We start from the raw sequence: 26,224 nt of genomic DNA, 5'->3' as shown, positions 1-26,224 counted from the left end.
GTGACTCAGATCCCTAAGCTTCGTTGGGAACGATTATTAAAGGTTTCCTGTCTTCCACCCAGCTCTGTGGTTAAGAAGGAGGTGTGCGATCCCTTCCCAGGAAGAAAGAGACCCCGAAAACACGACACTGGCCTCCAGAGGTCAAAAGTCATTACTCAGGAAGGGAGATTCATTGATTGAGCAGAGGGGGAGAAATTCCTAAGTGTCACTCAGAGTCCGGTGACAACTTCAGTGGCCATTGTTAAGCTCCATTACCCACCTCAGATCTCCAGCACCAGAGGCTCACTGGCTGGCACCCGAGCTGTTGGCATGGGTGACCTGCCCTGCTTGATTTCTCAATAGTTTGGGCCCTGCTGGGTGTTCGTTCCCTGTGCGGTTAGCACCGAGGTTAGTGGGTGCAGAAAAGAGGAAGCAGGTATTTCTCTTCCAGGCATGAAGAACTAGCCAGAGCATCCGCGGTGGAGAGATCGCTCGGAATCACCGGGTCTGGGGCACCTCTGTGTCCAGAAGGGGATCAGACCAGTTTGCAGTGGTCCGGGTCGTATTCAAGGACCCAATGCTCTTCCCGCGGCGCGGCCCCTTTAAGAGGCGCGCCCAGCCCCGTCAGCCGCTCCGCGGCCACCGCCCCCCGGTCCTCCCCTTCCTGCAGCGCTGAGTGCGGGCCGGGGCGGGAGTGCGGCGAGAGCTGGCCGTGCTGAGCGGAGCGCCTGCCCGGAAGGCTGCGGGGCGGCGCGGGAACCGGAGGCGAGGAGCCCGCGGGGCTGCGGCCGTGGGCCCGCGGCGGCCCTGCTCTGCGGAGGACCGCTCCCGCCGCCTCGCGCGCCGCGGAGCCCCGCACACAATAGAGGCGTGCGCAACCCCGCGCCCTTCCCCCGCCCGCGCGCGCCCCTCGCCGCCGCCGCCGCCGCCGCAGCGGCCGAGCCTCCCGCCTCACCTGCGGCCCCGGGGGGCGGGCATTGTTCGCCGCCGTAGCCGCGGGATCATGGGAGGCGCCGGACGCCCGGGGCCCGGCACCGTAAGAACCCCGCGCCGCCGCTGAGCCGGGCTCCGGCGCGCAGCTCCTCGGCGCAGGTGAGCCGGCCGCGCCATGGTGGACTCGGTGGGCTTCGCCGAGGCTTGGAGAGCGCAGTTCCCGGACTCGGAGCCGCCGCGCATGGAGCTGCGCTCGGTGGGTGACATCGAGCAGGAGCTGGAGCGCTGCAAGGCCTCCATTAGGCGCTTGGAGCAGGAGGTGAACCAGGAGCGCTTCCGCATGATCTACCTGCAGACGCTGCTGGCCAAGGAGAAGAAGAGCTACGATCGGCAGCGCTGGGGCTTTCGCCGGGCAGCGCAGCCCCCGGACGGCGCCGCCGAGCCCCGAGCGTCCGCCCCGCGCCTGCCGCCCGCGCCCGCCGACGGCGCAGACCCGGCGCCCGTCGAGGAGTCGGAGGCGCGGCCGGACGGAGAAGGGTCACCGAGTAAGGGGCGACCGGCGACTGCCCGCAGGCCAGCGGCTGCTGCGCCGGCGGACCGGGACGACCGAGGGCCCCCCACCAGCGTGGCGGCGCTCAGATCCAACTTCGAGAAGATCCGCAAGGGACCTGCCCAGCCCGGCTCTGCCGACGCCGAGAAGCCCTTTTACGTGAACGTCGAGTTCCACCACGAGCGCGGCCTGGTGAAGGTCAACGACAAAGAGGTGTCCGACCGAATCAGTTCTCTGGGCAGCCAGGCCATGCAAATGGAGCGCAAGAAGTCCCAGCAGAGCGCCGGGCAGGGCCTGGGGGAAGCACCCAGACCCCATTACCGTGGGCGCTCCTCGGAGAGCAGCTGCGGCCTCGACGGTGACTATGAGGATGCAGAGTTGAATCCCCGTTTCCTGAAGGACAACCTAATCAATGCCAATGGCGGCAACAGGCCCCCTTGGCCGCCCCTGGAGTATCAACCCTACCAGAGCATCTACGTCGGGGGTATGATGGTGGAAGGGGAGGGCAAGAGCCCTCTCCTGCGAAGCCAGAGCACTTCAGAGCAGGAGAAGCGCCTCACCTGGCCCCGCAGGTCCTACTCGCCTCGGAGTTTTGAGGACAGCGGAGGTGGCTACACTCCGGACTGCAGCTCCAATGAGAACCTCACCTCCAGTGAGGAGGACTTTTCCTCTGGCCAGTCCAGCCGCGTGTCACCAAGCCCCACCACCTACCGTATGTTCCGGGACAAGAGTCGCTCACCCTCGCAGAATTCACAACAGTCCTTTGACAGCAGCAGCCCTCCGACGCCACAGTGCCAGAAGCGGCACCGGCAGTGCCAGGTTGTGGTGTCTGAGGCTACCATAGTAGGTGTTCGCAAGACCGGGCAGATCTGGCCCAGTGATGGGGACAGCACCTTTCAGGGGGAAGCAGGTGAGTGCCTCCTGTGGGCATACGGGGGACCTGTTCTAGACTCTTTAAGTAGATTGACATGGGAGAAATGGGTACTTTTTGGCATGATTTTCAAGCGCTTTTGTGTCTCTTTGGCCCTGCGCCTGAACTGACTCCACCCCCTTCTTCCTGAAGGCAAATGGATGGGGGTAGGGGATTACAAGGGAATGGCTGGTGGTGCGCTCTCTTGGTTCTAGATCCAAAGCTGGTGGGTTGCCGAAGTATTGGGTTGCCGAAGTATTGGGGGAGAGATAGCCGTGTGCTCTCTCCATGCTGGACAAGTCGGTCGTCTCTGCCCACCCGGATTAGCTCCTTTGGGAGGTGGGGGATCTGTGCTGTTTCTCCACAGCCTGCCACCTGGTTGTTCTGGTCTTGGAGTGGTAATATGACGCGTTAGGGGAACTCTAGATGTGCAAGCTGCCTGGAGGGTTTAGATGTGTCAGATTCACTTGTTAAGCAAGTGAGAGCAGGTGAAGAGAGGACTTAGAAGAAAGTGAGTTCTGACTCAGTGGGCCACCGAAAACCAGTAGGTTGAAGACTTTACGTGGTGGGGTAATCCCACACCATCCTGATCTTCTTCGCTTCACCCTTCATTAGTCACCCGTAGACTCCTCTGTCAACCGCCACTGAGTTTTGTCTGTCTGTCTGTCTGTCTCTTTTTTCTTGTGGTGCTGGGGTTCAAACCCAGTGCCATGCCAGTTCAAGGCATGCTAACACCTCTGAGTTACATCTCCAGACCCCATCTTCTTTTTCCGGTCCTCCCGCATGCTCTTGCTGCCTCATTTTCTCGGGTGAGCACTCAACAGGGTCTTGTTTGAGGCTCCTAATCCATGGTCTGACTCTAGCGCTGAGATAAACCATAACTTCATTGCTGCACACGGGACAGGCACCATTGGATGTGTGGGGTTATGGGACTAGGTTATGGTTTCGAGATCCAGGCAGAATTTTCCATCAGAGTAAGGTGGGAGGGGTGTGCTGGGGGTGTACAGCTGTCAGGAAGCTCTGGGAATCTTTGCTTCTGTTGAGCTGATCTGGTCTTTGGCTTCCCTGATTTTTCTCCCCCTTGCTGATGGAGTTGCACGTGCTTCATTTGTCAGAATCCTGTTGAAAAAAAAAAAAAAAAGCGAGGCTATTTTTGGCTCTATTAAGCTGCCTTTCTGTGCCCAGCACCCTGTCTTGTTCAGCAGGCTCTAGTTGCTGCTGATCTTACATCTGGGCCAGTGCAGTGTGTAGTTGGACCTAACCTGCCTGTACCCTGGTCCAGCTGCTTTCCTTGTCTCCAGAGGAGGGATGAAAAGCAATAGGGGTCAGACATTGGCTCTGAAGGCACAGCCACCAGCTCCTTTCAGGTCTGGAGGATGACCCAATGATTCCTGGGCACCAGCCACGTCTAGCCAGCTGTTTGCAAGGTGAACTCATTTGAGCTGGCTTTTGGTGCTGTCATGATTGGGGGATGTTATTCATAAAGAAGACGAGAAGCTTCCTATGGAGACCTACAGTCTGATACTCTCTTGCTGGCAGGGAGGTCCAAGTTTCCAGAAAGTTGAGCCCAGCTTTTCCTATACCTACTGTAGAAATGGCCATGCTGCCCTCCACATAATCAAACGTAGTCTAAGTCTGAGTAGGAAAAGGCAGGGATGAGAAGGAGGTGGGTCCTGAGAGGAAAATAGGTTAGTTTCTGAGCAAGTGGCTTAGATGTTAAGTTTCATATCTTAGAACTTTCTGTTTCTCTCTGACTACTCTGAAGCCCCACATTCTCTTTTATGTTTTCCCCTTAAACATTCTTTTGTGCCTTTTTGAGATAGGGCCTCTCCGTGAAGCTCTGTCTAGCCTAAAACGTGTCACATGGACCAGTGTTGGTCTCCAGTTTGCAGTGAGCTGCTGCTTCCCAAATGCTGGGGTTACGGGCATGCACCCCCACACCTGTGTCCCTCAGACTTCTCTTTCTCTCTTTCTTTTTTTCCTTTTTTTTGGGGGGGGCAGGAGATTTGGGGGCCAGGCAGACTCTTACTGTGTTGCTTTGGATCCCCTGGAACTGGTTTTGTAGACCAGGCTAGCCTCTCAGTCATAAAGATCCATATCTTTCCCTCCCAAGTGCTGAGATTAAAAGCCTGTTTTAGCACGGAAAGTGCCCTCAGACGTTTCGGTTAAGAGCTGAGGCATGGCTGAGTAGTGGTGTGAAACTCTGGGTTAAATCTCCAATACCACAATCAGATAACAGACTGGAGTGCAGGAATTTACTATATATATATATATATATATATATATATATATATACACACACACACATATATACATATACACACATATATATATACATATATAAAATATATATGTACATTGGTGATTTGACTTCACGTGTGTTTGTGTGAGGGTGTTGGGATTCCCTGGTGCAGGAGCTACAGACGTTTGTGAACTGCCACAGGGGTGCTGGGAATTGAACCCTAGTCCTCTGGAAGAGCGGCCAGTGCTCTTAACCGCAGAGCCATTATATCTTGGACCATTTTGTAATAGTTAAAATTTTCAGCGCACTCCAAGGTTTACAGCATAGATGAATGGGGAGTGTGGAGATTTCCCATATATCCTGTGCCTCCAAACCACCTCCTCTGTTATCAACATCCCCCACTAAAAGAGTACATTTGTGACTGTTCCTAAAGCAATGTAGACACGTCATTATCACCCACAGTGTGTACTTTACATTAGGGTTCTCTCTTAGTGTTGCGCACTGTATGTTTAGTTGAGTTCTTTTTGGCCTTAGCGTGCCCAGGTGTGGTAGCCCAGAGAACATTTAAACTGTGCTGAACGTTCTTCTCTGTCTTGTATGTTACGGGGAAGGGGGCCCCATTACTGCTCAGCCATCCATGTCTGTCGGGGTTACGTACTGACGTTCATTAAAAAGAGCAATAAGGAAAACGTATACGCATAGCGTGTGCGTACATGTGGGGACGGAGGTCACCCTAACGTTCTGTCGTGTGAACTGTGAGGAACATCAAGGGAAGAAGCTGGAAATCCTGCAAAATGCTCTGTGCTGGGCACACGACAAGGTGCTTCCTGCAGGATCCCTCCTGAGCTCTTCCATCAGCTGCTGGTGGTCTGTCCATCTACAGACAAGGATGCAACCAAGAAATGGCAAAGCTGAACTCCTAGGAGCTCCAGGTGCCTGGTGCTAGGCTCCACCTCTTCCGGAGGCTCATGGTCCTAGACTCCACCTCTTCCGGAGGCTCATGGTCCTAGGCTCCACCTCTTCCGGAGGCTCATGGTCCTAGGCTCCACCTCTTCCGGAGGCTCATGGTCCTAGACTCCACCTCTTCCGGAGGCTCATGGTCCTAGGCTCCACCTCTTCCGGAGGCTCATGGTCCTAGGCTCCACCTCTTCCGGAGGCTCATGGTCCTAGGCTCCACCTCTTCCCGATGCTCAATCTCTTCTCCTGAAAATCTTAACTGGGTGTGTTTGGGGGGGTCTGTGGTGTGTCCACACCCTTAAGGATGAAAACAGACAGCCATGGGCCCTTCTCTATAAAGAACCCTTCCCTCTTTCCTGTGTAGGTCACAGAGTAGGAGAAATGACCTTTGCCGTCTGGAAGCTTAACCATTAAGAGAAGAGGGGATACATATTTAGTGAGATCAGGGACGCTCACAGCTTTCTTGGTGTGTTAGCAGTAGTCCAGCTGCCAAAGATGCGAAGAACTAGTTGTCTACGGGTGGCAACAAATGATTGGGGGTCCCAAGTCCACCTTCCCTGACTCTGGAGTTTGTATATGTTTCGGAGGGGATAGTTTTTGAGACGGGGGGTCTTACTATATAGCCTATGCTGGTTTTGAACTCCTGATCCTCCTCTACGTCTCAAGGGCTGGGATTATAGATTTGTGGGGTTTTTTTTACAGTCTTTTTTTTTTTTTTTTTTTTTTTTCAGAGCTGGGGACCGAACCCAGGGCCTTGCGCTTCCTAGGCAAGTGCTCTACCACTGAGCTAAATCCCCAACCCCCCCCCCCCCCCCCCCCCCCCCGGAGCTGGGGACCAGAGCCTTGCGCTTCCTAGGCAAGTGCTCTACCACTGAGCTAAATCCCCAACCCCCGATTTGTGGGGGTTTTTTTTGTTGTTGTTGTTGTTGTTGTTGTTTTTGTTTTTTTTTTTCCTTTTTCAGAGCTGGGGACCAAACCCAGGGCTTGCTAGGCAAGCACTCTACCACTGAGCTAAATCCCCAACCCCTATAGATTTGTTTTTAAACTAAACACACACACACACACACACACACACACACACACACACACACATAGAAAATTTATCATTTAATTTAGGGGAGCCAAGGTAGGATCATAGGTTTGAGGCCAACCTAAGTTACATAAAAAGAGCGCTTATCTCAAAAATTTTTAAATCTTTTTGTTTTTTAAAAGAAGTATAAATGTAGGAAGCATTTATCAAAGGGAGAGCAATGCCAAGAGTGGAGGTGGGTTGGTGAGCCAAGGGAAATGCATGTGCCCAGAGCAGGGATCTGTTAGTTTGAGACACCCTCTTACTGTGTAACTCTGGTGGACACGTGCAATAAAGACCCGGCTGGCTTCCAACTCGAGACGCCTGCCTACTTTTGCCTCCCAGGTGCTGGAAAGGTGTGTACCACCAGAAAAAGGGGTTTAAGGTAATAAACACACACTATTTACTTTCTTAATGTGTCCTGACCATCTAAAGCATGCAGTTCTGTGACACTGAACTTATTCATACTGTGTACACTGTCCCTATCAGAAATTCTGTCCCTGTGGACAGCACAGTGTGCTCCCAGTGTGTGACGACCCCACTCTTCTTTCTGTTTCTGTGAAGTTGAAGGTTCTAGGTGACTCGAGTTGGTACAGTCACAGACTGTTTTGTCTTTTCAAGACTGTCTCATACTTTTCTTAAGTGTAATACCCTTGGCGTTTACCTGTCTTACAGCTTAGATGCAAATTGTCCGTTTGTCTATCATTTATTTATTTGTATATTTGATTTAAGATCTTACCATGGTGTCCAGGCTGGCCCTGAACTCCTGATTGATTGATCATTCATTCATTCATTTTGTCTGTCTATATATCTATCTATATACATGATGTGTATATACTTATATACATGTATGTATTTGATTTAAGGTCTTACCTTGTTACCCAGGCTGGCCCTGAACCCCTGAGCTCAAGCAGTCATCTTCCAAGTATCTGGTACTATTCATGTACCCCGACCATGCAAGACCCTTCCCTTCTTTAGATCTGGGGACATATAATTCAAACCTCTGCCCTACTTGCTCCCCATAACCTGTTGTAGAAACTCCTTAGGGTCTTTGTTTTGTTTCTTCTGGGGTTCCAGCCCAGGGCTTTTCATGCCGAGGCCTTGTTCCCCTGCCAAGATGCTTCTAGCCTGACTCTCAGTGTGTTGTCTTTTATCCTTTGGATTCTTGTATGGGTGTCAGAGTGACCCCTGCGTTGTCTTTCTCTGGAGTGATTGACTGGAATGTAGTTAACTGGCTTGAGTGGGTAGCTTTGGAACATGAGTGCCTCTAGTTGGCTTACTCATGGCCTGTTCAGACCAGAACCCATGTCTGCGTCTCCATTGAGTGCAGGCTTCCTCTGACCTAAGGTAGCTAAGGGTGAGCCAACATGCAAACAATCTGTGTGACGTTGTTTACATACTCTCCAGCTCTGACAGGCTGAGGTGTTTGGGGGAGGAAGTGAAGTATTCTGAGACTTTTCATAAAAGAAGCAGAGAGAGCTGTTGAGTTGAGTGGAACAAGGGACCAAATCTACTCTGTGATTCTTTTTTAATTAATCTTGTCACTTTTGGCTTTAGGAACCTTGTCTTTTTGTTGATTTTGAGTCCTATGACTAGGAAGGTGTGCGTGCGTGCGTGCGTGCGTGCGTGTGTGTGTGTGTGTGTGTGTGTGTGTGTGTGTGTATGTCTTTCTGTCTGTCTGTCTGTGTCTGCTGCCTCCATCAGGACAAGGAGTCTAGGCAGCCAGGTATCTGGTAAACCCACTTGGGAAAGGATCAAGCAGTGTTGGGAGGCCCAGGCTGCACCTTCCTCCTGTGGGCTGAGAGGGCGGTGTCCAGAGTGAACTAATAGGTATCTAGGAAGTGTTCTCAGGTTGTTAAGTAGCAGGTCCAAGTTTTGGCTAAGGCTGGTGTCTTTTTATGAATGAAGGCTTGGGGTGAATAGCTTACTAATTATAAAGCCCCTAGGAGTTTTTCATCCTGGTTGAAATACAGTGGCTTCAAGGAGATGTGTTTTCTTCTGAGAAGTGTAGTGATTTTAGTTGGACTACGTTATTCCAACCTGATTATTATTTTCAGTGTAAAATATACATGACAAAATGTGCGATTTCAGTCTTAGAGAAGTCAGAAATCAAACCCAAGATATTGCATGTGCTAGGTCATAAGTCTGTCACTGAGCAGGTCCCTACTCGGTCCCACTGAGCAGGTCCCTAATCTGTCCAGTGGCCTGTTGTACAACCATCACCAGTGCTCAAATCTCAGGTGGGGTCTGAGACTGATCCAGGGCACTGCTAAGCACAGGCTCTAAGCCTGAACCCTACCTCCAAGCCTAGCTTTTCAACTGTTTGATTTTCCAAACAGAAACTGTATCCATTTAAATAACTCTTTACTCTCCTCCTCCTCACCTCCAGTTCCTGGCAGCTGGGATTCCACCTTTCGTCCCTGGGGATTTGTTTATCCTGGGTATCTTACGTAAATGGAATCCTATACTATTTGTCCAGTGTCTAGTGTGCTTAATTTAAGTGTGGCTTTAAAATCCCCCAGGCGGCTGTCTCACCTTTAACTCCCTAGCCGCTGGACGTTAACAGGTGTGTTTCTTGGAGAAAACACGTCTGTTAATGATGGGCGTTTTCTCTTTGCCTGACTTTCACACCCACAGCCCTGAAGTGGCCTAGTCAGCTGTCGCTATTATGTAACAATATACCCCAGATTGGGGTAGACAAAACAACAAAAATGTTTTCTCACACTGCTGGAGGCTGACGTGAATAAGGCACTGGGAGAAGTCTCTCTGAGGCCTGTCTCCTGGATGTGGTGTGTGCTTGCCACTTTTTAAATGCCTTTCTCACAGTATTTCCTGGCATCTCTGGATGTCCCAATTTCTCTTTCTTCAAAAGACGTTGGTCAGTTGGGATTAAGACCACTGAAATGACCCCATAGTTTACTAATTTTAAGTGTTTGAGATAATAATTACATCAATTTCTCCCCTTCCCTTCCTGCCTCCAAACTCATGGACTCATGGTCTCTCTCTTTTTTTTTTTTAAACATTTATTTATTTTCTGTATGTGAGTACACTGTAGCTGTCTTCAGCCACACCAGAAGAGGGCATCAGATCCCATTACAGATGGTTGTGAGCCACCATGTGATTGCTGGGAATTGAACTCAGGACCTCTGGAAGAGCAGTCAGTGCTCTTAACTGCTGAGCTGTCTCTCCAGCCCCTCATGGTCTCTTTTTAATTGGGGTGTGTGTGTGTCTGTGTATGTCTGTGTGTGTGTCTGGGTGTGTCTATGTGTGTGTGTCTGTGTGTCTGTGTCTCTATGTGTATGTGTGTATGTTCCTAAATACATGTAACCTGTTTAGCGTGTATAATGTTGTTTGTGTGCATGTTTTCAGGGCTGACCGTGTGGTATTGGATAATCAGTTGGTGTGCTCTTCCTTGGAGAAGACTATTTCTCTTGCTCTCAGCATTCCTTACTTGCCTGTAGTTCTCTGTCTAGAGTTGAGGCCTCTGATCTCTCTGAAACCCCCACAACTGTCCATGTTAGCAAGTCTGTGATTGTTGTCCCTGTTCAGTGTTTGAGCAGCCATGTTGGTGAGGCTTGATGAGTGTAGCTTCTGAGGTTTCTAGAAAACACAGTCTCACAGCAAACTCCTTGAACCTGGGGCTCTTAGAATCTTTCCACTTCTTCTTCCACAACGTTCCCTCAGCCTTAGATGGAGGAGTTGTGTTGCAAGTGTATCAGTTGGGGCTGAGCTCCCCAACTCTGTATTTTGATTGGTTATAGTTTTCTGTAATGGTCTCTATCTGGCTGTGCTAAAAAGAACTTTCCTTGTTGAAGGGCGGGAGCTAGATCCTGGAGAACTGATTCACTAATTTCTTAAATGTCACAGTCTGAGGAACTGAGAGCCAGGACTTTACCCAGACTTTGTGAGGTGCACGGTTGAAGTCCACAGAAGAAAAAAAATTGTCATGCCAAAGAGAAATGGTGCGCAGAATAGCTAAGTTATAGGGCGAAGTTGAATAAAATGGTGCAGGCCTGGGGATTAGCTCAGTTCTTAGAGTGCTTGCCTAGCATGCGGGAGGCCTTTGGGGTTCAGTCCTCCGGTATCACATAAACAAGGCATGCCAGTGATGTCAGTGCTTAGGAAGTAGAGGTGGGTGGGTAAGGAATTCAAGATCGCCTTCGACTATCTTGCAAGTTTGAGATAAGCCAAGCAGAAAAGAAAAAAAAAAGAAAGAAAGAAAGGGAGGAAGGAAGGAAAAGAAGAAAACACAGTAGTATTAGCCAGTGGGTGGTATGAGTCATCACTAAGCCCAGGCACTGGGAGAGCCACAAGCTAATGCTTCAGGAGCCACCACATCCCTGGTCACTTAGTAAGTTGTTGACCAGACCAGTCATTGCTGAAGTCCATCTGTTGATCTATCATTTCCTTTCCTTTCTCCTTCTCCTTCTGTCTTTTTGTTTTGTTTTATTTTATTTTATTGAGACAGAATCTTACTGTGCAGCCTAAGCTGGCCAGTGCTTTTCTTTTTTTTTTTTTAGATTTATTCATTTATTATATATAAGTACACTATAGCTGTCTTCAGGTATTCCAGAAGAGGGCATCGGATCTCTTTACAGATGGTTGTGAGCCACCATGTGGTTGCTGGGAATTGAACTCATGACCTCTGGAAGAGCAGTCGGGTGCTCTAAACCGCTGAGCCATCTCTCCAGCCCGGCCAGTGCTTTTCTACTCGTGGATTTATCACTTCTATTTTTAGCTACAGTAGCTTTCCTATAACCTTTCACACTTCTGAGGACCCAGGGAGCCTCGTGGGCCCTCCTGTCTCTGCCTCCCCAGCACTGGGTTGACAAGCAGCTGCTGAGAAGCTCACTCTCTTGTATGGGTGCTGGGGAACGGGAACGAGCTGGGGAACGAGCTGAAGTCCTAATGTTTGCACAGCGAGTATCTAACTGACTGAGCCATCTCCCCAGCCCCTGAAGTTATCATTAGCATGGGCTTTTCCATACTTTTATCCTGATTCATACTTCTCCCAAGGCAGCCAGTCTCCCCACTCAGTAACTCAGAGGTATTTATTGAACATGAGGTACGTACCTGGCAGTGTCCTCTGGGCAATTCTCATGCTCTTCTTCATAAATTGGGTGAAAGACTTTTTAACCTTCATGGGCTTATCCTTTTAAAACCAACCAACACAAAGAACAAACCCTTCAGGGTTGGGGATTTAGCTCAGTGGTAAAGCGCTTGCCTAGCAAGCGCAAGGCCCTGGGTTCGGTCCCCAGCTCCGAAAAAAAAAAAAAAAAAAAAAAAAAAGAACAAACCCTTCGTAATATCCAAGCATTTTTCTCCACGTAGCTTTTAGCTATGGGTTAGCCTTTGTTTCCTGTTAATCCTGAGTATGACTGGCTTCCTTCTGAGGGAGTCAGGAGCCTTAAGACAAAGGCAGAACGTGCCCTACTTCTCTGTCCTGTAGGATTTGTCATACTCTGGGTCCTCAGGTAGAATTTGTTCAGCGGAGAAGTTTCAGAGCCTAGGTTGGTCTTTCTGCGTCTCGGACCCCATGGGACAGACAAACCTGAAGTGAAATCCCATCTTCTTTTTTTTTTATTAAGATTTAAATGTAAGAGCGTTTGCCTGTATGTATTGTATATGTGTATACCGCATATGTGGCTGGTGCCTGCATAGGCCAGAAGAGGCCCTCAGCTCCCCTATAACTGGAGTTGCAGATTATTATGAGCTGCCACGTGTACCGGGAATCAAACCTGAGTCCTCTGGAAGAGCAGCAAGTGCCCTTAACCCCTGAGCCATCTCTCCAGCCCTGAGGGGCTCCATCTTTAAGGTTTTGATTTGCTTAGACCCTTCCACATTCTGGCTGAAACCCACTTAATCCCATCTAATAAGCAGCAGTAGATTTTCTGGGGCCTAGTAATACAGGTCCCTTTAGGAATGAAACTTGAGCTTTGGAGACAGTCTGGCCTGTTATGTTTCCTCCTTTGCTGACCCCTGGACCCTTCCTGTTCAGCTACAGAGAACGCTCTGTGTCCTGCTAACCTAGCGTCTTGGATTCTGACCCTCGCTGCTGGGACCTGAGGGATTATGGGTACCCAAGAGAAGAGTAGTTAGCCAGTGCATAAAGGTGCCTGCCTACGCTGGAGCTGGAAGACTCAGATGCTTTTTTTTTTCCCATGTAGTAAATACGATTTCTTTGGAGTCTGTTTCATGGGCCCTCGGAACATCCTTGTGAAGTGGCTGCAGCAAGATCATTATCATAATTATATGCTGTGCACTGGTTGGGTCTGAGGGTGAGTGAGACATACAGAGACGCCTAGAATATAACCTGGCTAAGGGCCAGGCATTCTTGAAGGGCCTAAGTGGCACCATTAGTCAGTTACACGGCACAGGGTGACTCCTGGGGTGTGAGGCATCTTGACAGTTGTCTGTCCAGAGATACTCTCCCCCTCCACCCACCCCCATCCCCACCCACCCACTCCTATCCCCCCCAGGAGTCTTTTTAGTCTGGTAGGAAAACAGTGGTTGGTGGGAAACTATTGCTGCCATGGGAACATCTAGTCCCAGCTTTCAGGAAGACTTGAAAGCCACAGCCACTCAGAGACGTCATTTCTCCCCTCTTATTTTACAGATTTCTAGGGATGATATTTCTCCCCTCCTTCCCTTTCCATCCCCCCCTTTCTCTTTTCTTTGCAGTGCGGGGTATCATATCAGGGCCCCAGTATGCTAAGCAATTGCTCTTCCATTGAGGCACACATCCCAGGCCATTCTGATTCCCAGGGGATGAATGGCATTGGGTAGTAAGAATGAAATCCTTCTCGATGAGATTAGCGCCCTTTAAAAGAGATCTCAGGGAGCCCCATTATTCCTGCTGCCAAATAATGTCACTTGGGGTGAGGTCTCAAACATATCAGATAAGAAGACTAAGACCCCTTACCAACATCAGCTGAGCCCAGTACAGAATGAGCCTCCTGGGACAGGTTGGCCTTTGTCCCCTTCGATAGGGTCAGCCTTCTTGTGTTCTTGGACCACTTGGCCTTGTGACTTTTGGGACCGTATAAGCTAGGGTTTGGGGGGGCAAGGCACCCCCTTTCCCCACAAGGGCCCACTTTTGCCAGCGTGTAGAGGGAAAGCTTGGAGCCACTTTAGAAGGATGATTATGACGTTTTTTAAATTCATTCATTAGTATTTTATTTATTAAGTGTGTGTATGTGTGTGCGTTGTGTATGCATGTGTGTGTATGTGTGTGGTGTGTGCATGTGTCTGTATATGTGGGGGAATGTGTGTGCAACGTGTGCATGCATGTGTGTATGCGTGTATGTATATGTGTGTATATGTGTGGTGTGTGTTTGTCTGTATATGTATGTGTCCTGCGTGTGTGTATGCGTGCGTGTGTGTGTGTGTGTGTGTGTGTGTGTGTGTGTGTGAAGACATCTCTATACATTTATTCTCTCCGACTACCCTGTAGGAACAGGATCCAGGGATCAAACTCAGGTCAATTGTCGTAATTAGCTTCAGCTGTCAAACTTGACGAACACCTAGAGTCGCCTGGGGAGCGAGAGAGATCCCTGCACTGAAGAATTGACTCCGTCAGATTGGCCTGTGGTCAGATCTGAGGCATTTTCTTCATTGCTAGTCGATGTAAGAGGGGTCCAGCGCACTGTGTGCACCATCATCACCCCCATGTGGGTGACCCCGAACCTTGTAAGACTCAGCTGCACAAGCAGGAGAGCGAGCTTGTGGAGCGTCAAACAGCTCTCCATGGTTTCTGCTTCAAGCTCCTACCTTGAGTCCCGTGGTCCATGATGGGCTGTCAGTCACCTATAAGGCGAAGTGGACTTTGTTTCTGGTCATGGTATTCATCCCAGGGTCAGAAATCAGACCAGAACGTGGGGTCTGCATGCAAACACCTCTGCCTGCTGAAGCAAGCAGCCAGGTGGCTCGGAGACGTTAGGTTGCTAATGCTCTGGCATAGCCAGGTATGGTCTGTGTGGGATCCTGCCGTAAATGGTAGCTGGTGTTCAAGGAAAGCCTGGATTTTCTGCAGTCTCTGTGGGTGTTACAGCACCCAGAAGCCAGATGGATGTCCATGTAGAAACTTGAGAGCACTTGGGGCAGCTGAGCCCCTGTGAGGACCATAGCATCTTTGGCTTCTAGCCCCATACAATTGCCACCACCCATGGTCTTCCAGCCCCTCCTGGCCTCTACTTCTTAGGAGACTGAGGTAATTGGACCTTCTGCAAATCTGAAGACTTTGTTTCTTTGGTTTTTGTTTGATTTTGTTTGATTGATTGTTTCCCTCCCTACCCTTCAAGAAGCCTTCTCCTTTGAAGCCTAAAGAATGAGAGAACCTGGGGCTGGAGAGATGGCTCAGCCGTTAGTAAGAGCACTGACTGCTCTTCCAAAGACCCTCAGTTCAATTCCTAGCAAATACACTGTGGTTCACAACCATGCAATGCCCTCTTTTACTGTGTCTGAAGGCAGCTATAGTGTACTCATATGCATAAAACAAACAAACAGACAAACCTTTTAAAAAGAAAGAAAAGAATGAGAGACCCATGAGACCCATCTTGTTTGGTGCCTGGGGTAAGGTTAGATAACATGGGTTTGACCTGTCTTTCCGTGAGTCAGTCAGTCTCTCTTTCTCTCTCTCTCTCTCTCTCTCTCTCTCTCTCTCTCTCTCTCTCTCTCTCTCTCTCTGTAGGCACAGCTCTGCTCTTCACTGGGTGTGTCTTTGTTCTGCCCCACCCCCACCCCAGCTTTATTGAGATAGAATTTCCTCACTAAAGGGATGTAGTTCAGTGATTTGGGGGTAATAGTCACAACTATGGTCTAAGCTGGGGACACTTTGATTGCCTCAAAAGGAAACCTTAAGTTGGGATCCCACTGTGTACCCCAGTGTCAGGCAGCGTCCCAGGTTCCAGGATGTTTGCCGCCACGCCTTTCTCAGAGCGTTTTATCTGGGGTAGATTTGCTTTTTTGTGGACGTTTGAGAGCAGAGTCATATAGCACTCGTGGCTCCGTCTACTTACGATACCGTATTATTGGAGGCGTGCCATGTTCTAACACGACCAGAACTGCGTTCTTTCATGTGGTCCATTAAGATTCCCAAGCCTGGTTTTTGTAAACAGGTAGTGAGGCTCTTTCTGGATCCCAGCTCTGCTGTGTGGAGCCCTTGAGGTGTTTACTTTGGCTCACAGGGAGACCCAGTCTGTGACCCAGGAGGGCTGTGAGTGGAAGTTGTGGTAGGAAAAGTGGAGGTGCCTCGTGCCTCTCCCTCGTGGCTTTGGGAAGAGGCCCTGGGACATGGGTTGCTGGAAACCATGTGGAGGCTGAGTTTGTTTAGGTCATCAGGGAAGGAAGGGGCCCAGCCCTTAACTGGGTGTCTTCAAGAATCCTCAGTGGCCTGTGCAGAACCTGCTGATTCTGGCTGCTTCCTTCCCACCCAGTCTATGGAGTTAAGGCTCTGTTTATCCACTCCTCTCTCTGCCAGTCTCTTTTTCCGACCCTCCTCTCTTCCTGTGTTTAGTGATCTAACTCGTGCTCCCCAACTAAGCTCTGCTCTTGGTTCTAGTCCTGGTCACCTTTAGCTGAAGTAAATGAGCAGCGAGCGAGCCTCACTAGACATCAGGTGAGCTATAACACAGCTAGCTACACACTGATTATCTCTCTCAGTTCTAGGCTGGTGCTTCCAGATCACGGGGGCTTGGGGCTGGCGAGATGGCTCTAGGGATGATAGCATGCTTCCTGTGCAAGCCTGAAGACCTGCATTTGATCCCTAGAGGTGGAAGGAGAGACCTAACTCTGGGAAAGTTGTCCTCTGACCTCCACGCGTGTACCATAGTACATACCGTTCCCCAGCATCGTATACGATAATGAGAAATAGAGATTCTTTTTAAGCCTGCCCGGTTGATATCTGGTGGTCTTCTCCTGGTGACCTCATGGGAAGGAGAGTTTAAGGATCTCTCAAGCCTCTCTTCATACAAGGCTATCTCTGATCGCCTCCCAAAGACCTCACCTCCTGATGCTGTCACACTAGGGTTGAAAAGCCTAACTATGGATTTAGGGAGACACAGGTCAAGATAAATATGTTTGCACTGTTGTGGCTGTCACCTCCACCCATCTCTAGAACTCTTGTGCCATCCCACACTGAAATGTTACTGTCCCTAAACAATAACCTTCCCTTCAGGGAATAGCAACCACTTTTGGTCTCTGTGACCTTAATGTCTAAGCGCATCATGTAAGTGCAGCCCTACCGTTTGGCTTTCTTCTGTATCTGGCTTATCACTTGTATCTTGTGACCTCAGGGGTTTCCTCTTTAGCCTTTTCTTGCCTTGGCCAGCTGGGAACTGGGCAGCAAATTCTGCAGAGGGTAGAATGGCTGAGAAGGGCTGGCTGGACTTTATAGAAGCCACCGCATTTTGCAGGAATCCCTCTGGATTCTGGCTGTGGACAGGGACTTCAGGTGAATGTTAAAAAGTTTTAGGAGAAAGGACTTATAACGTTAGTTACCCGTTGCTACAATATATCTGACACAGGCTACTTATTTATGTAGTTAAGGGAGGTTCTTTCTGGTTCATGGTTCTTAGAGTCTCAGGTCTATGAGTAGATGTCCCATGGGTTTGGCGAAGGTCATAGGTTGTGGCAAAAGCTTGAATCAGAGGATGTACCTGGACAGATTTAACCGTGTTCCAAGAAAGAAAGAGGGAATCTCATGTCCTGGCCCAGGAATCAGGGGGAGGGGCTGTGGTCCCACAGTTTTCTTCAGAGGCATTTCCTAACTGACCTAAGGACTTCTCACTAAGCTCCCCTTTCAAACGTCCCAGCTCTTCCGAATACTGCTGCTCTAGAACCTTGAGGATATAGTACCATACATATCGAGAGCATTTAGAGTGGGGCTCCAAACTGTACTCATGTGGACTGCAGTGTTCCCCAGTGGTCGCATAGGTGGTCGGGCTGTGCCTGTGTCCACCTCCTAATCTGCTCAGACCAGCTCGCTTCCTCAGCACCTTCAAAGCGCTGCTTGTTTTTGCCCAAGTATTAGACCTCAGAGTGGAAAACAACTGTTTTTCTTTCTCTTTTAGGAACACATGTAAACGGGTGCCTTCACTAGGGTTTGGAGGTCTGGATTTGTTACAGGAAACTAAGTTCATGGATACGTTAGTAACTAGAGTAACTAAACCTCCCTGGAAGTGGAAGGCCCACGCCAAGAGCCCACCCAGTTCTCTAGCCCTGCCCCTCAGTCCACATGATTCGTTTTCTCTTCCTTTACTGCATTAAAGTACATACAACATAAAGTTTGCTATCTTTATCCTTCTGTCATCCAGTTCCTTAGTGTTAAGTCTTAGGTGTTTGTTTATTTTTTAAAGATTCAACAGTGGGAAACCACTGACCTGGTTCCCAGAAAAGGTTTGTTTTCCCCACATGTCCTGGGATGTAGCAAGATGGTTTGGATTCAGTCCTTAGCTTGGATGTGAGAAACCTGCAGGCTAGGTAGAAGCAGGAGCAATTCCTAAAAAAAGACTTTATCGTGAGGTAGATTTGAAGCTCCAAGGGAGACATCATAGTTTACAACAGAGGAAGGGTGTGGAGAGGAAAGCGTTCTAGGCAGAAAGTTTCATGTGGCAGCCCTTCTGAGGAGTGGTCACTTACTAGTGGACAGCAGTCAAATACTGTGGCTTTCCCGGACTCTAATCCGTCGGTCCAGTACACATGCGGTTGCTTACGGGCATTAACAGGGCCTCCCTTGGGCCCTGGTGTTTGAGAGTTGAGACCAAAAGGAAAAAGGTCAGAAAGTGGGTTCGGGAGGGTCCCAGCCGTGCACCATCATAATGGAGGGCCACAGTAGACAGCAGAGTGGAAGGGTGGCCCTGGTGTGGATCTCTGCAGCTGGTGACTGAGGTAGAGGGAGCGCAGTGGATGTAGTGTGAACTAGGTTGGTTGATCTGAGTGATCCTGGCCTTGGAGGGGTTAAGGTTGGTGTCTGCGGCCTCCGGTTGCCAGCTGCCAGATGGCCTTGCGGAACCTCTCATGGGGAGACCTTGTTGATCGTCAGCTTGTCGTGGGGCTGTCTGATGGACCATCACATCCCCGGAACAGCTGAGAGGTACTGTTAGAATTTAGCGGAAATAAATACAGGTCGTGGCTGTTACTCTAAGCCTAGTTTTCTCTCCCGTGCTATTTATTCAGTCCACATGGCATGGGTCGCTGTGGCATACTCTTGGTGGAGAGGCGAGGAAGGGCCTGGAAGGGGTGTCAGAGGATCCAAAAGGGAGGCTCTAATGGGAGAGGCTCTAGAAGGAAGTCTCTGAGGAAGCATGGGAGACTCAGTCTGGATGCTGTGTCCTGCCTTCACCAGCCCTCAGCCCTGTGGTTTATTTATCCTGCTGAGCCTTGGCTCTCAGGGTCCAGAAACTCTGTCAAGGAAGTCTGGGATGGTTAATGGACTGAGACTTGATCGGCAGCTGTCTGGAGGGACACCTGGTCCTGACCACTCAGGAAGTGGGGGGTCTTTATGTAGAGGCATTCGCCGCTTTTCTGAGCTGGGTGGTTATGGCTCCAGAACATTGGCAGGGGCCAGTTCCTCCTTCTGTGAGTAGATGCCATTCTAGTTGGTAGTTGGGGTACAGCAGTTAGACGATGGTCGCCACAGCCCAAGTGCACTGCCTACTTGCCCCACCCCCACCTCCACAAGGGCAGGGGGCAGACCTGAGGCGAAGGAGTTTGTTGGTCTCCTTTTCTTTCTTTTTTTTTCCTTCCTGCAAAGCCCTGGACTCTTTCAGAGTCATTCTGACAGAAGGGAGGCCCTTTGTGTTTACTAAGACCTGCCTTGACAGGGTAGGACAGAGTGGGACACCTCCATGTTTCTATCCCTGCCTCAACACCATCTCTGTTACTCATACCTGGACCCGTGTTCCTGCCTCCAAAGCACAGACCGGGATAGGTGGCTTTGGGCTGCTTTTCTCTGTATCTCTGGCCCTTCCTTTTCTGAACATTCTCTTTGAAACTGAGGAGGCGGGGCTTCTTAAAGAATTTGGGAAGGGGCGGAGACGAGGGAGCTGTCACTCGATCAGGTCCTCTACAGATTACCATGGCAACATAGGATATTTTGGAGCTTGATTCTTATTTGTTGTTCATAGAAGTGCCCAGGTCCTGGGAGGTAGAATCTTCTTCTGGCTTGGTGTTGATTAGCACAAAGAATAGAGTAGCTAAGGGAGGTGTGGACATTTAGGTCTGATGGAGACCTAGTGTCCAAGGTTTATCAGTCTCTGTCTCCCTTCCCCTGTACCCCCTGACACCCACACACAGAGTGTGGTCATCTGGCCCCACAGTGGTTGACTGGTGGTGGTGGTGGTTGTTCTAAGTCTTTTTTTTTTTTTTTTCCTTTTTTCTTTTTTTCGGAGCTGGGGACCGAACCCAGGGCCTTGCGCTTGCTAGGCAAGCGCTCTACCACTGAGCTAAATCCCCAACCCCTGGTTGTTCTAAGTCTTAATGCCACAGTTTAGCTGGATTCACTCGCCCAGTGTCTGCCCAGGCTGAAGGCAGAGTCAGGCCAACATTCTCATCTAGGGGTTGGGGTCTTCCAAGCTCAGTCAAGTTGTTGCAGGATTCAGGTCCTGGTAGTTATAGGACTGAGACCTTAGTTTTCTTGTTGGCTGGGGATTAGTCTAGAAGGTTTCCCGAGCAGTTTCATACAGAGCTGTTTGTTTTCCTTCTCCCAGTGAGTCCGAGTGTTTGGAAATGTCCTTCCGAGTGACTTTACTTCATAGCCGGCGTTTCAGAATCTTTTCTACCTCTGGGAATCCAGATACCATATACATCTTTAAAAGGGTGGGCACGCCAGGTGGTGGCGGTGGTGCACGCCTTTACTGTTAGCACTCGGAAGCAGAGGCAAGTGGATCTCTGTGAGTTCGAGTCTAGCCCGGTCTACAGAGCAAGTTCCAGGATGGCCAGGACTACACAGAGAAAACCCTATCTCAGGGGTGGGGAGAGCGGGCTTGTAGAAGAGGAACTAGGTTTACTCTTTTTATTTTGATCTGCTATGGTGGCACATGCTAGTCTCAGCACCTGGGAGTCAGATGCAGAAAACTCAGGAGTTCAAGGCCTGTCAAGGCTACGTGAAACCGTCTCAAAAAAGTGGGGTAGGGCTGGGAGAACCTCACTTCCTTTGAGACAATGTTAGCAAAAGATATTAGCAAAAAGACACTTCTCCGATGAGTTGAACAATGCTCTGCCCTATGCATATAGCAATGTGTTATTAGGAGTCTTTTCCTTTTCACTGTGTTCCTTTAATAGGATAATAGCTGGGCCTGTGAGCTATCTAAGCTTAGGCTCTTGGCCACTTTTGCCCGTATGGCTTCCATCTCATGGAGTAAGCCTTAAATAAATAAAAATAAAAAAGGTATCGGTTATTCCCATAATATTTGTGCCACTGTTGTACCGTCTCGTAGGAAGGTCTCTGGCAGTTCACAGGGTTTGTAGCCGGGAGAAACCAATGGTTACTTTTCTCCCCCCACAGCGTGCAGACTACCTCCCAACACCTCGAGTGATAGTCAGTAGGGCTGGAGCCTCTAGTTGGGTAACAGTTCGGTTTTTCCAAGTTTGATGTTTGAGTGAGTGGCGTCTTCAGCAGTAGGACCTTAGGAACAGGTGATGGACAGGAGCCAGTAGCCCTGGCAATAACCCATGATGCCTGGGAGGTAGGGAGTCTGTGCGATCCCCTGCCAACGATTCAACAAGATGTAACCCATCCCTGGTACGGAGCAGTTTGCTTGGTGGCATAATATACCTAGTTAGGACGTCGTCCCCCCCAACCTGTAGTGACTCCATTTAAATTCCTTTTATATTTGTATATATATTTTTTAGGAAGCTTCTATAATACTGGTTCCCAAATATCTTTTTTGTTTGCTTTTTCTAGACAGGGTCTCACTATATATAGCCCTGGATGTCGTGGAACTCACTATGTAGACTAGGCCGTCCTCGACTCGCAGTGATCTTCCTACCTCTGCCTCCTGAGTGCTGGAACTAAAGGTGTGTGCCACTATGCCTGCCTCCATAAGGCTTCCCCAAAGACCTTCAGTGTTGGTCATCCCTCTTCATATCCCGCCCTCCCGTCCACTCCTCACCTAATCCTAATCTACTTTCTCCCTTATCTCTTTGTAACAGTACACTCTATTTTTCCTTCCTTGGAAGATCTTCTCCTCTCCCCCTATGGCCCTTACCAGCCACCTTTACCCTGTGGTTGTTCAGAGTGAAATGCCCACATCTAAAGATTAAAACCTAATATCTCTATAGAAGAGGAAACAGGTAAGATGAGTCTTTTGGGGTCTGAGTTACCTCTCTCGGGATGATTGCTTCTAGCTCCACCCATTTACCTGTAAATCTCCAGAATTTTTCCCAGTAGCTGAATAGCACTCCACTGTGGGAATGTACTACATTTTCATTGTCTGCTCATCAGTTGATGGACAGCTACATTGTTTCCGGTTTCCGGCTATTATGAATAGAGCAGCAATGAACATGGACACAAATGTCCCTCTAGTAAGACCTGAACTCCAAATGTATCAAGGATCTCAACTCAAGACCAGATACACTGAATCTGATTGAAGATAAAATGGAGACCAGCCCTGAACTCACTGGCACAGGAAAAGGCTTTCTGAACAGGACACGGATAACACAGGCACTAAGACCAACAACTAGTAAATGGGACCTCGGGAAGCTAAAAAGCATCTGTACAACAAAGGATATCATAATCTGAGCAAAGTGGCAGCCTACAGAATGGGGGGAAAATCTTACCAATTACACATCTGGTAGAGGGTTAATATCTAGAATATATAAAGAACTAAAAACACAAGCATCAAGAAAACAAACAACCCAATTTAAAGAAAATGGGGTCTAGCACTAAATAGGGCGTTCTCTAAAGATGAAACGCAATGGCCGAGAAACGTTTAAGGAATGTCCAACATCCTCAGCCGTCAGGGAAATGCAGATCAAACCTGCTCTGAGATTTCTTCTTACGCCTGGCAGAACTGCCAAGATCAATGAAACAGATGACAACATATGCTGGCGAGGATGAGCGGAAGATGGAACTTATTCATGGCTGGTGGGAGTGCAGATCTGTACGCCCAGCCACTAAGGGAGATCAGTGTGGAGTTGCTTGAAAGGCTGAAAATCGAGCCACACAAGACCTACGTGTACCACTCCCGGGCACATACCCAAGGGATCCTTTTCCTGTCACATTCTACTGAAGCAGTTCCATCAGGCCACGAGAGAGCCCAGCTGGATGAGGCTTGGTCCTCTGAAAGTCCAGTGTTGTAGTATGGGAGTTTTTTTCTTTTTTTTCCAAGAAATAAGATGTAAGATTAAGGAGGGTAAATTGTCCTAGTAACTGTGGGTTCTTTGATAACTCTCAGGTTAGCCACACCTCAGGGTTCCCGCCCGGGATAGGCCTAGGAGATCTGTTTGTAATGTGTGCTCCCTGAAGCCATGACATACAGTTCTCTGTCAGAGGCGTGGTCTTCAGAGGCGTGGTCTTCGGTAGGGAGAGAGTTCACTTGATTAAGATGATAGCTGTGGTTTATGCTCTGGGCTTGATTAGAGCTGCATCTGGAAAAGCAGTTTATCTTCTAGGTGCGGCGGACAGTGGATCCTTTCTGTTGATACCAGGTTGTTCATCGTGGCTGGAAGAATTTCTGCTTGGCTCTAATCAAAACTCTGGGGGAGTCGACTGTCATTGGAGAAAAACGACTACACAAAGGAAGAGACATTTATATGATGGAGTGGGGCTGCAGTCAGCTACCAAAAGGATGAGGATGCTGTTGGGTTTGCCAGAGCGGCCCCTCCCAACCTTTTGCAGGAGGACTCATATTTACTTATCAGACTGTCCTGTGTTCACTTAACCCGAGGAAAGGCATATATAGCAAGGCCATGCTTTGCTATATATGGAAGGAGGGCTACCTGGGACAATGACTTAGAAAAGCGAGTTGGACACCTTTTCTACACGGACCAATTGTCCCTCCCAGGGTAGGAGTCCACCTTACTGTTTGATCATCGCTGTGCCAAGAGCCAGCAGTCGAGAAGTTTAATATTTAAGTTGATGGTTTGTAGAGCTGAGGCTCACATGTTTTCCTCTCTGTCGCCCACCTTAGCATTTGCTGGCGTCCTGACGTCAGTCAGCCACAGGGCTCTGAATTCTCTGCAAACGAAGAAGCTAAACAATAATATGTTCGAGATCCCAGTTGGTTTTGTGATCACAAATGCAGTCAGGTTTCTGAGTTCTTAGCAAATCACGGGCGATCCCCAATTGGCAGCTGTCTCTTCACTAGTCTTTCTGCAAGACCCCCATTTGTGTCTAGGTTGATGCAGAATCTTAGGGACCCATGACAGGCTAGGGAGTGAACTGGACCCCATATGCAGATCTGATGGGAACTAGATTTTTATCTTTGTCTTCTGTCCCTGCCTGCTGGCTATGCAAATATGACGTGGAATAGGTAATGCCAAAGAACAGAGCCCAGGTAGCTGGAGGCCAGGCTGCCAATGTGGGAGTGGGGACTGTTTGCCTGGGTGGTAGCTAACGGGGACTGGTCAGGTGTTCTGAGCAGAGGGACACCTGCTGTTTGCTCAGTCACAGCACTGGGCGCTTGCGCCAAAGCCAACACAGAGATAACTCACCTGTGTGCCTGGCCAGTCTGTGCACAATAGGCCCCTTGAGTCTATTTCCCTTTGTCACCGGTGCCTTGCTGCCCCACCTAGTGCAAATCCCACCTGGGGTTGAAACCTAACTGTGCCTCCTATCGCGGACGTTCCCTGCCTGCTTCCTGTTAAACTTTCATGAGGATTCTTTGCCTCATGAGGAACAGTGTCTTAAGCCTGAGGTGGCTGTGCCTGGAGATGGCCTGTGTGATCTGGAGGGCAAGAAGACAGGGCAGAGGCCCAGCTTCATGTTCTGCTTGGCACGGTTGTCCCAGTGGAAACGTACATTTCCCTTTAAAATGTTCCACTTGGTGGTGCTTGGGGTGCATTTTGACCCCCCCATTCCATCTGGCTATCTTGTAGACCCCTCCCTCTACTGGAACTTGGTGCTTGGGTTTGATTTTGTGCCTTAGGATCTAAGCTTGCTGCATTCCTGCAGGGAGGTAGCGTCTACAGAGAGCCAGAGCACAGCAAGCACGAAAAGCTTCCACGCAGAGCCTGGACTTGAACTAGAATGTTCCTTCAGCAGCTGCTCTTTACAGTATCGGGATTCGCTGACTTTAAAGAGTCAGACAACTAATTTAGTTCTCGCGTCTGAGAGACAAGCTGTACACCGCTCTGTAGGTACTCACAGAAACACCCGGGATGTAATGATTTCAAAATGTGAGCCCCATTCTTAGGTCTCGGGCAGCCCGAAGACAGGCACAGCGGTTGGTTGGCCTGTGAGTTAGAGCTTCCAACCCCATTGTTTTGTAGTTTCCCAATTGATCGCGAAATAGGTGACAATGTGGTGTGTAGGTGTCCCCATCGGTTCAGGAGCTTGCACGTGCTTCCCGCATGGGACCTGAGAGGCAGACAGGGTAGGTTTCCCGTACTGTGGGGTCTCTTCCCACCAGGAAGTGGCTGGGCACGGTGAGCTGTGAGGGGAGACGATTGCATGTCTCCCTCCTTCCCTTCCTTGTCTTGCTGCTTCTCAGAGCCCACACTCATCTCCTGAGACAAGTCTGGCCATGAGTCACGGAAGATGAACAAGGAGGGGCAGGGCCGCTGCTGATAAATGTGCTAAGGATGTCGTGTTCTTACTGGTTTGAAATTCTTCGTAATATACGCTTAGGAAACAGTCAATTATTAATCAAAGATACAGGAGAAAACCCTCTGCACTGAAAGCATGAGTCTTGAAAAGGAAATGATGACGTTTGAGCCGATTTGCATCCATCCAACAATCCTTTCATTCATTCCCTACCTATCACCCATCCATCAGTCTATCCATCCAGCCATCATCTATCCATCATCTGTTCATCTGTCTACTCATCATCACATCTACCTATTCATATCTATCTGTCCACCCGTCCATCTATCTTCTGTTCATCTATCCATCTTCTATCCACCCATCATCTGTCCGTCTTCTCTCCGTCTATTACCTATCTATCTATCTATCTATCTATCTATCCATCCATCTAGACATTCATTATCCATCTATCTGTCCATCTGTCCATCTATTATCTGCCTATCCATCCATCTTCTGTTTATCTCTCCATCTATCCTCTATCCACCCATCATCTATCCATCTTCTATTATCTATCCATCTATCTGTCCATTCATCTGTCCAACCATCATCTAGCCATCCATTATCTGCCCATCGATCATTCATCCATCATCTGTCCGTCTGTCCGTCCGTCTGTCCGTCTGTCCATCCGTCTGTCTGTCCATCTGTCCACCCACCCACCCATCCATCCATCCATCCATCCATCCATCCATCCATTGTCTGTTCATCCAAGATAACCTTGGATGTGCATGTAGAACCCAAAGGGCAGTTTGTAGGAATCGTTCTCTCTCTCTAACATGTCCTGGGAATTGAACTTACGTCACTGAGTTTAATTAGCAGCAAGTGCCTTTACCCACTGAGCTATC

The 26,224-nt window shown here is 49.3% G+C and overlaps 1 protein-coding gene across 1 annotated transcript in view; it reads left to right on the top strand.

The window, feature by feature from the left end:
• The first annotated feature begins 642 nt into the window (after window positions 1-642).
• Bcr (BCR activator of RhoGEF and GTPase) overlaps window positions 643-26,224 on the top strand; it is a 127,576-nt gene continuing 101,994 nt past the window's right edge. Inside the window, 1 exon segment of the mRNA NM_001419609.2 lies at window positions 643-2,372. Coding sequence (NP_001406538.1) covers window positions 1,088-2,372 — 1,285 coding nt within the window. The 5' untranslated portion in view covers window positions 643-1,087.

The sequence above is a fragment of the Rattus norvegicus genome, chromosome 20, assembly GCF_021556685.1.
Source record: "Rattus norvegicus strain SHRSP/BbbUtx chromosome 20, alternate assembly SHRSP_T2T, whole genome shotgun sequence".
NCBI classification, from domain to species: Eukaryota; Metazoa; Chordata; class Mammalia; order Rodentia; family Muridae; genus Rattus; species Rattus norvegicus.
This window is presented reverse-complemented; position numbering and strand designations above follow the sequence as displayed.